At 41.8% G+C, this 11153-nt stretch overlaps 1 protein-coding gene across 1 annotated transcript in view; it reads right to left on the bottom strand.

Annotated features, from left to right (window-relative positions):
- Positions 1-3925: 3925 nt before the first annotated feature.
- PLAAT3 (phospholipase A and acyltransferase 3) overlaps positions 3926-11153 on the bottom strand; it is a 34022-nt gene continuing 26794 nt past the window's right edge. The window contains exon 5 of the mRNA XM_011720527.2: positions 3926-4191. Within this exon, the coding sequence (XP_011718829.1) occupies positions 4090-4191 (102 nt within the window). The 3' untranslated portion in view covers positions 3926-4089. The remainder of the gene's footprint in view (positions 4192-11153) is intronic.

Raw genomic sequence — 11153 nt, 5'->3', positions numbered from 1 at the left:
GGAATGGGACTGGTGGTTTTATAAAAAGAGGAAGAGAGACCTGAGCTAGCAGACTCAGCCTCCTCACTATGTGATGCCCTGTGCTGCCTCCAGACTCTAGAGAGTCTCCACCAACAAGAAGGCCCTCACCAGATGCACCCCCTTAACCTTGGACTTTTCAGCCTCCAGAATTGTAAGAAGTCATTTCTTATTAATTACCCACTTTCGGGTATTCTCTTTTAAACAACAGATGATGAATTCCTCTTTGCCATCAGTCAAAAATTTCATTATTTTGAGGTTTATTAAATGCAAGCAAGTTACATATTTCTAGTGAATTAAAATTTTTTTTTTTTTTTTTTTTTTTTTTTGAGACGGAGTCTCGCTCTATAGCCCAGGCTGGAGTGCAGTGGCCGGATCTCAGCTCACTGCAAGCTCCGCCTCCCGGGTTCACGCCATTCTCCGGCCTCAGCCTCCCGAGTAGCTGGGACTACAGGCGCTGCCACCTCGCCCGGCTATTTTTTTTTTTTGTATTTCTTAGTAGAGACGGGGTTTCACCGTGTTAGCCAGGATGGTCTCGATCTCCTGACCTCGTGATCCGCCCATCTCGGCCTCCCAAAGTGCTGGGATTACAGGCTTGAGCCACCGCGCCCGGCCAATGAATTAAAACTTTTATCAGAACCTTTTTGTCCTCTGTCTACTAATAACTTGCTTTAAAGCCTATATTTTCTGATATCAACACAACTACACCAGCTTTTAGTTAGTACGCCAGTTCTTTGTATTTATGTAGCATACCATTTTTATCTTCTAATTTTTAAATTATATGATTTATTAAAGTTGATTTAGAAGTCTTATTTCAAATCTCAAGTTCAAATTTCAGATTTTTTTTTTTTTTTTAGATGGAATCTTGCTCTTGTTGCCCAGGCTGGAGTGCAGAGGCACCATCTCAGCTCACTGCAACCTCCGCCTCCTGGGTTCAAGCGATTCTCCTGCCTGAGCCTCCCGAGTAGCTGGGATTACAGGTGTGTGCCATCATGCCTGGCTAATTTTGCATTTTTAGTAGAGATAGGATTTCTCCATGTTGGTCAGGCTGGTCTCAAACTCCCGACCTCAGGTGATCTGCCTGCCTCGGCCTCCCAAACTGCTGGGACTACAAGCGTGAGCCACAGTGCCTGGCAATTTCAGATATTATTAAAGATGTTTGGTAAGTTTTTTGGCACACAGAAAGTACCGGAAAATCTAGTATAGTCCAATAACTACCCACCTACCATGTACCCACTGCCGCAATTAAAAACTTATTACTTTGCCACATTTGCTTTATCTGCATTTTTTTTTTAATTAGGGCATGTGTTTGCATAAGCCTAATGCCATTATCACACTTAATAAAGTAAATAACTCCTTAATATTCTTTAATATCCAGTCTCTAAAATTTTCCAATTATCCCAGATAGCTCTTATAGTTTTCACATTTACTTGTTTTGCATGTAACATTTCTATCTAGGGCAGCTTTCACATACCCCCGATTTTTCTCCTGGATAACTTTTTAACACATCAGACCAGTTGTCACGCAAAATGTCTCTCATTTCCATTTCAGTCTTTGTGTGTGTGTGTGTGTGTGTGTGTGTGTGTGTGTGTGTGTATGTGTGTGTGTATACATATATGTGTATATATATTTTAGGCAGTCTCGCTATGTTGCACAAGCTGTTCTCTAACTCCTAGACTCAAGGGATCTTCCTGCCTCAGCCTCCCAACTAGCTGGGATTACAGGCGGACACCACCGTACTGATTTTATTTATATTTTATCTGTGTTTTTATATTTTGAATGTATCAGCTGTAAATTGTATTCTCTAGATTTGTTTTTAATCCAGTGTAATGTTCGCCTTTTACTTTGCAAATTTAGTCCACTTAGGATTACCTATATATTTGGAATTAGTTCCTCATTCTATTTTTTTATTTCTATACATGTCATCTGTTTTATGTAATTTTTTTCTCATTTATTGTGTGGTTTGGTTTTGGGTTTTTTGGTTTGGTTTGGTTTGGTTTTGGGTTTTTTGGTTTGGTTTGGTTTTGGGTTTTTTGGTTTGGTTTGGTTTGGTTTGGGTTTGGGTTTGGGTTTTTTGGTTTGGTTTGGTTTTGGGTTTTTTGGTTTGGTTTGGTTTGGTTTGGTTTGGTTTTGGGTTTTTTGGTTTGGTTTGGTTTTGGGTTTTTTGGTTTGGTTTGGTTTGGTTTGATTTGGTTTGGTTTGGTTTTGGGTTTTTTAGTTTGGTTTGGTTTTGTTGTTGTTTTTAATTGAACCAGGTGCTTTTGTTTCGCCTTTTTGTGTTTGTTTTTCTCATTCCTTTTTCCCCCATACTTAATTTGGAGGTTTACATTCTTTTTTTTTTTTTTTTTTTTTTTTTTTTTTTTTTTTTTGAGACGGAGTCTTGCTCTGTCACCCAGGCTGGAGTGCAGTGGCCAGATCTCAGCTCACTGCAAGCTCCTCCTCTCGGGTTCACGCCATTCTCCTGCCTCAGCCTCCCGAGTAGCTGGGACTACAGGCACCCGCCACATCGCCCGGCTAGTTTTTTGTATTTTTTAGTAGAGACGGGGTTTCACCGTATTAGCCAGGATGGTCTCGATCTCCTGACCTCATGATCCGCCCGTCTTGGCCTCCCAAAGTGCTGGGATTACAGGCTTGAGCCACCGCGCCCGGCCAGAGGTTTACATTCTATGTGTCCTCCTCACCTTGTACCATGTGAGACAGGGAGCTTCCAAAGACCTACTGCTTATTGACCTGTGTCCCTTAAGTTTGGGGAGCCTTAGTGCTACATCTAAAGAGCTGGGACAAAAAAAAAGGAGACTGTACTGAAAGAAAATGATTCTTCTACCAACACTAGGACATAAATGGGCAGGTGTTTACCCTACACCAGATGTGGAAGGAGCTGGCATGGAGCCCTTTGTAAATCCTCCAACAGACAGAACTGTCTGCAGACAACCTGGAGATGAAGGAAACATTCACAAGCAAGTAGGGAAATATCACCCTGTGGAAGGACGGACCGTCGGCCCCAGGGGTGTACGTCTGAGGAATACTCGAAAAAAAGCACTTCAGAAAAATGGTCACTTTGAACACCTGACAAGCCCAGCGAGCAACAGCTGCAAGACCTCAAATGACCATCCACACAACATAGCACCCTCTCCCAGCCTGACCCGTAAGGGCTCAGCAGCAGGGATGTCAGCCATGAGCCCAGCCAAATCCCTAACCCACTAAGCTCTCAAGCAACATTTGCACCATGTGACCCACCATCAGGCATAGGTGATACGTCTAGTGGAGATCACCTGACCCAAAGGTAGCCAATGGGAAAGTTGAGTTAGCCGGCGAACTGAGCCTATCAGATTATCTCCTGGGGGTGGCGCTGGGAGCGTGGACCCGCAGACAGACCGCAGGGAAAGAATCTGAGCAGATGTGGGAGGAGAAGAGCAGGCAGGAATGTGGGTCAGAGACTTGGGGATCATGGCAAGCAGACGCGGTGAGGAAGCAGGAGTGCCAAGGAGATGGAAGCAACAAGGCGGAGGGAAGACATGTAGAGCAGAGGAAAATAATGGAAATTTTAGTAAGATTGGCAAGCACCTATACTAAATTTCCTGATAGCCAAGGACTTTTTTTTTTCAACTCGGCTGAGCATCTACAGACTCCAGCTGCTGATTCTCAGAGGCCATCCCAGATCTAGTTCCAGGCCAAGAGTCCCAGCTGTCTGCTGGCTTCTATTCTTGTGTATTACGTCTGTCTGTCTCCCTTCCGCCTCACATGTCTTCTGACGACCAGAAACGCCCTCTAGTTGAGATAACTGGAGCTGGACCCTGCTTGCTGCAATGCAAAGAACACAGCATGCAAAAAGAAAGTGAAAGAAAACCCTGACCGGGAAGAGAGCCCGGTTGTTCCCTGAACAGAATTCACACCAGGCAGTTCTTGCTGCATTTCCCCCAATAAAATCCTCCCTCGTTGTACTTTATTTTATTCTGTGAAAATAAGCCTTATTATAAATCACAATGAAATCCACAAACCAAACCCCAAACTCTAGCAAAACAAGATCCCCTCGATGTATAAAGTCATCGCTGACAGGACAGTCTTTTTCAGTTATTGCTTTTGTCGCTTGTTTCTTGAGAACATGACTCCAATAAGGCCCATGGCTGCCAAGCCCATTCCTGCAACGCTTGCAGCGATGACGACATCTCTGACCTGCAACAAAGAGGAGGGTGGGTCAGACTCTGCCTCAGGATTCAGAGTACAGGCTGCATATTCAGCAGGAACATTCAGCTCGGGGTACCACACATGCCCCTTGGCCTCCCTGGCCAAACTAAGGAGTCAACAAACATTGGTAGGGAAGAGGGGAGGAGAGAGCTGGATGGGGAAAGAATTCGTGACTAGAGCCAGCTGGACTGAAATTTACATGGAACCAAAGATGGAAAACTGGATTCACCATGTGGGTATTTGAAGCATATAAATCCTCAGAGCGTGGCTGTGGAAAGGACAGGGAGCTGATGCAAGGATGGTCAAGATCTTGGCTGGCCAATGGGGAGCTCTAGAAGCAAAGGTGGAGTCAGGGAGGAATTGTTATTGAGTAGCAGTAGCCTATGACCTCCATAAGAGCAAGCAACTCCGCTGTCTTGTTCATCGCTGTATCCCCAGTGCTTGGTCCTGCCAGGCATGGAGGATGGAGGTACTCTTCACATGTTCTTAAATAAATGACTCAACTATATATAGTAGTGATGTTATACTTAGAATTATTAGGATATCTGACTTGTTTGTAGGAGGAAAAAAAGGGTTTCAAAAGTAGAAGTAAATTCCCGGGTAAAAATTGAATATATGTCCAATTTTACTGCCTCCTGAAACTCAACTAAAAGTAAACTAAGGCATTTGTTTAAGGCATAATTCCACAAGAATTCAGAAAACACTAAATCCTAAGGCAGCAGTGGAAAAAACTGAGGATAAACCCTAATTATACAAAAGAATACTCCAAAAGGATCACATATTAAACCCAGGTGCCTCTGGAAGTGGGAAAGAATGAAAGAGAGCTTTAGCTGGTCCCTGAACCTCCTCCCTGACCCCCAACAGAAGTCTGAAAGTTTATTCTCTGCAGAGGGTACAACAGAAGGCTTAGGGGCCTAGAAACCTAGAAGCACATGTGAGAATGTGGGTATCATACCACAAACAAGAGACTGAGACTGTAAAGATGCTAAATGTGAGACTCCCAGACCTCCTACCCCTCTCTGTTCCCAGAACTTTACCCTCCACACAAGAGTCCAGAAGACTTTTCTGGGGAATCTGGCCCAAATGTAAATAACTGGGAATTCCCAAACAGCCCACCCAGATCATCCTGCAGTGAAACTCAAAGTCAGCAAGCCACTGCCCCTTGCCCACCTCCACTCACTCAGAGCTCCATCCAGTAGCAAACCCCCACTTTTTTTTTTTGACAAACTGAAAACTGTTCAGCAAACAGTATGAAAGAGGTGAGATGCTCAGCTGGGTACAGTGGCTCACGCCTGTAATCCCAGCACTTTGGGAGGCTGAGACAGGTGGATCACTTGAGGCCAGGAGTTCCAGACAAACCCAGCCAATGTGGTAAAACCCCGTCTCTACAAAAAATACAAAAATTAGCCAGGCCTGGTGGGCATGTGCCTATAGTCCCAGGTACTCAGGAGGCTGAGGCAGGAAAATCACTTGAACCCGGGAAGTGGAATTTGCAGTGAGCGAAGATCGCACCATTGGACTCTATCCTGGGCAACACAGCAAGAAAGAGGTGAGATACTCTGTTTATATAAATCATAATGAAGTTATCTCAACAACATAATGATTTTACAGTATACATTAGAGGCCAGTATATATAGAGGGTAAGAGAATAATAACAAAGAAAACACAGGGAGAAAGAATTAGCCTCTCTTTCCTAACCTATGAAGTTGAATAATAAATCTTGGTCAAAATTATTTTCTGTTAGTAAGACAGTGAGTATTATTGTGTATAAAACTGAAAAACCAAAACTATAAATATAAGAAAGGTGGCTTTACACAAGTACCATTTGACAGAAATGTTATTTGTAATTTCTCATGGAAAAAAAGAACTGTTTAAGATGCTTTAAGGATTCTAAAATAAAAAGAACCAATACATATTTAGCTTAACAAATTTAAGAGGAGAAATTGTATTTAGATGTAATTTTAAAACCTAGGGCACACAACATTTAACCAACAGACCTTGTTTTTAGGATATAATTTGTTAACTATTTTAGTTTACACTAAGTAATATGAATTGGTTTTCTTTGAATTCAACTGAACATGATGGTTGCAAGTGCACTTTTTTTTTTTTTTTTTTTTTTTGAGACTGAGTTTTGCTCTTGTTTCCCAGGCTGGAGTGCAGTGGCACAATCTCGGCTCACAGCAATCTCCACCTTCCAGTTTCCAGCGATTCTCCTGTCTCGGCCTCCCAAGTAGCTGGGATTACAGGTGCCCACCACCACACCTGGCTAATTTTTGTATTTTTAGTACAGACGGGGTTTTACCATGTTGGCCAGACTGCTCTCAAACTCCTGACCTTGTGATTCACCCGCCTCGGTCTCCCAAAGTGCTGGGATTACAGGCGTGAGCCACCACGCCCTGCCCGGCAAGCGCACCTTTAATCATGAGCATACAACCAACATACCAAACATCTGAAGAAGGCCTCTAAAATTGAAGACAAAAACAAATAGCAATCTGGAGAAACGGAAACCATATCTAGAAAAGAAAACATCCTTTTAAAAACCATCATTAGATTGCTTCTCGGCCTTTTGGCTAAGATCAAGTATAAAACTTATCATTGGAGAATAAGACAGCATATTGCATCCAATAAATAAGAACATGGTACTATAAAAAATAATGGAATATTGAGAAAATAAAAATGGTTCATAGAAAATAAAAATATGACAGAAATAACAAACTCAATAGAAAGGTTGAGTTAAGGAAATCTCTCAAAAGGAATAGCAAAAAAATAAAGAAATAGAAACCAAAGTAAAAAACAACAACAACAAAACAATCTGGCCGGGTGCAGTGGCTCACGCCTGTAATCCCAGCACTTTGGGAGGCCAAGGCAGGCGGATTGCTTGAGCTCAGGAGTTCGAGACCAGCCTGGTCAACATAGTGAAACCCCATCTCTACAAAAAATACAAGAAATTAGCCAGGCATGGTGGTGGGCACCTGTAATCCCAGCTACTTGGGAGACTGAGGCAGGAGAATCACTAGAGCCCAGAAGGCAGAGGTTGCAGTGTGAGATGGTGCTGCTGCACTCCAGCCCAGACAACAGAGCAAGACTCAGTCTCAAAAGAAAAAAGAAAAAAAAAAGAAAAAAAGAAATAGTGCTCTGAGTTCCATCTTAATGGATAAAAGTAGACCTACACAAAGGCACATTACTATGAAATTTTAGAAGATTGTGTAAAGATATTACAACATTTAGAGCAGGGAGAAAAACAGGAAATGGAGAAAAGATCAGGAATCAGGATGGCTTCAGACTTCTCAAAAGCAATTCTGGAAGCAAGAAGACAATGGAGCAATGCCTCCAAAACTCTGAAGTGAAACCATTTCCAACCTGTAATTCTATACCCAGACGAAGTATCAAATCGAGTGAGAGGGTAAAATGACAAGTAATTCAGACATACACGGTCTCAAAGAATTGACCTCCCATGCATCCTTTTACAGAAAGCTGCTGAAAATGGTTCCCCCAAAACAGGGGAGCAAATGGAAAAAGCAGAAGATGTGAGCTAGAGAAAATGGGCCTTCTAGTACTAGAGACACTGCATGGGAATCTCCCCAGAATGACAGTGAAGGGAGATCCCAGGATAACAGCTTAGTACCAGGTATAAAGAATAACTGGTAGGCAGAATAATAAGCCCCAAAAGGTGTCCATGTCCTGATTTCAGGAATCTATGAATGTATCATGCTACATGGCAAGTGAGAATTAAGGTTACAGATGGAATTAAGGCTGCTAATCAATTTACCTCAAAATAGGGAAATTACCGGCCTGGCGCAGTGGCTCACGCCTGTAATCCCAGCACTTTGGGAGGCCGAGGAAGGTGGATCACGAGGTTAGGAGTTCAAGACCAGCCTGGCCAATATGGTGAAACCCCATCTCTACTAAAAATACAAAAATTAGCCAGGCGTGGTGGCGGGTGTGTGTAATCCCAGCTACTCAGGAGGCTGAGGTAGGAGAATCGCTTGAACCCAGGAGGCAGAGGTTGCGGTGAGCCGAGATCATGCCACTGCACTCCAGCCTGGGCTACAGAGCAAGACTCTGTCTCAAAAAAATAAAAACAAAAGAAAAGAGGAAATTATCCTAGATTATTCAGGTGGGCCCAATATAATTACAAAGTTCCTTAAAATGTAGAAGACAGACTGAAGAGTCAGTGTCACAGTGATGCAATATAAGACTCAACCAGCCATTGCTCTAGCTTTGAAGATAGATGGGGACTATACACCAAGGAATGCCAGTAAGCTCTAGAAGTTGGAAAAGGCAAGAAAATTGATTCTCTCCTACAGACACCAGAAAAGAATGTCAATGCTTTGATTTTAGCCCAGTGAAACTCATTTTAACTCATTTTAGACTTCTGGCCCACAGAACTGTTGCTAATAAATTGTGGAGTCTTAAGCCACTAACTTTGTAGTAATTTGTTACAGCAGCAATAGGAAAATAATGCACTTATCAATCCAGATTGGAGCATTGTGACTTCAGAGCCCAGCATGTTGAGGACTGCCATAACCATCATCCTCTCCCACTGTGCTGTGTTTCTAACCTAAAGCAACTTCCAGAGGATATGGTTTACCTAAATAAGAGAAAGAGCAAAGAAACAGAAAGCTAAGAGATCACAGAATCAGAGAACGCAATCCAAGAGAAGGAAAGGAAATCCCAAGGATGACAGCAAAGGGGAGTCCAGGATGACAGCCATGCAATTGGCCAAGGAGCAACCAGCACAGAGGGAAGAAGGGCCATCCCTGGGATAGATGTGTCCAAGCAAAATAAACAAAACCTGGTAGATTACTTGATGTGATTTCCCTCGTGGAGAACTGTACCGAGAGCTAATTGGATCGTGTGGGAAGAATTGACAATAGATACAAAGAAAACTCAGCAATGAAAGGAAGTAGTAATTATCATCAAGAAGAAAGAACTCCCTCCACCTCCCTCCCCAAACAGAAAGGAAACTATCACAATATACCACAACACTGGGCTGTGAGTTTTGCCATCATGAGTTCTGGCTGCTGACAGATCAGTTCTGGGCACCTTGGGTTAATTACACTGCTGTGTTTCCTGAGGTTAACGACAGCTATGTGTTTCCTGACATCAAACACATTTATGGCCCAGATAAGCCTCAGTAGCATCAAGATACATATATATTTTTAACCCTGAAGATCTCCAACTCTTCTCAACATTGGTCACATATAAGTTTTAACAGATGGCCAGGCACAGCCATGCTTCTAATCCCAGCACTTTGGGAGGCTGAGGCATGCGGATGATGAGGTCAGGAGTTCGAGACCGGCCTGATCAACATGGTGAAACCTCGTCTCTACTAAACATACAAAAATCAGCTGGGTGTGGTGGCAGGCACCTGTAATCCCAGCTACTCAGGAGGCTGAGGCAGGAGAATAGCTTGAACCCGGGAGACAGTGGTTGCAGTGAGCCGAGATTATGCCACTGCACTCCAGCCTGGGCAACAGAGAGAGTGAGACTCCATCTCAAAAAAAATAAATAAATAAAGTAGTTTTAACAGACAGAATTCATGATGACCAGATGACCAAAGTTTGGATGGAGCTACCAACCTAAGGTTTGACTGCTGATAAATCTTTAAATGTTCCTCTAAAAGATAATTAGGCATGGTTTTGTGGAAGCCATGGTTCTGTTGGGTTAACTTGCTAGGGAGCCTGCATCAAATCACTTGTATCCAGCATTTTCCTGGCTAAACTCTGTGTCAGGGTAGGAGAAATAGTTTGCAGATAACGGAGGAGGAATAATATGTCCCTAGTTCTTTATAGAACCTCATGGTGTGAAAACAAATGCTGATGCAACTGGTTCATACAAAAGATACTTTGTCAAGGAAAGCAACAATAACCTCATTGTTTGTAGTCATGCTTTGTAAATAGTCAAAGAGTATGATTAAACGCAAGACTGTTGGAAGCTAGTAGTCCTAATAGCGCAAACTTTCTGGGGAAACCTCTCTCTCCAAGAGTCAGTGCTACCTTCAGATGCCATTGATCATTTTCGTGCTGCAGACTGAAAGTCCAGCTGCTGTGTTATTACTACAGGATTTGTGATCATGAAAATGGGCTACCTGGTGTGTGTCACGGGTCTTAAATCAGGATATTGTGAAAGAGAAAAGCTGTCTCTCATTAGAAATAGGAAGAAGACTAGTTGTTGTTTTTTTTTTTTTTTAAGTGGGCAAACAAATTCTACCAGACTACAGACATTTATACATTTATATTCCAAAGCTCTTCTGAGTTAAGCCCTGATTTAGGGAAATCTGAATCATTTCTAGAAAAAAAAAAGTGCTAATGTGCTGCTTTCACTTTCAACAACGTTATAGGGTGGATTAAAGAAGAAGTGGCGACTGTAGTGTTATTCTGAAAGCAATGGAATTTAGACTGTTAGAGGTCACGATATAAGAATGGTTATGAAATAGTTGTATATTTTCCAACAGTGAACAAGTATACAAAAAATAATAAATAAATCATTTTAAAAGAAATAAAATATTTGTATAGGAATTCAGTTTCATTTACAGTAATTTCAAAATAATACCCCACAATTTATCCAGATTTATGTTATATATATATATATATGTATGTATGTATATATGGCCACCAGACACATCTTCAATTTCTTTTTACCTTAATATTTTCTCTCACTCAGACTAGACTTCATTGTGAGTATAGCTTCTGGTTGCTTTTTTTTTTTTTTAAGTACTATTCAGTATGAAAGCTTCTTTACAAGATCCTACTAAAATATAACTTTTTTGAAACCTAAATATTTTTAGGTAGGTGGAAAGTAAGAGAATCTTTTTTTAGAATATTCTTAGGCATATAAAGCATAACTTACATTTTAGTTTAAATTCATTGTTTCCCTTTCTTCTCGGGAAATTTGATTGATCATAAATATTCTTTTGAAGGAAAATCTAGTCTGCTTCAAAGAGCTCA

The sequence above is a fragment of the Macaca nemestrina genome, chromosome 12 (genome assembly GCF_043159975.1).
Source record: "Macaca nemestrina isolate mMacNem1 chromosome 12, mMacNem.hap1, whole genome shotgun sequence".
NCBI classification, from domain to species: Eukaryota; Metazoa; Chordata; class Mammalia; order Primates; family Cercopithecidae; genus Macaca; species Macaca nemestrina.
Note: the sequence above shows the minus strand (reverse complement) of the source record. Positions and strands in the feature narration are given on the sequence as shown.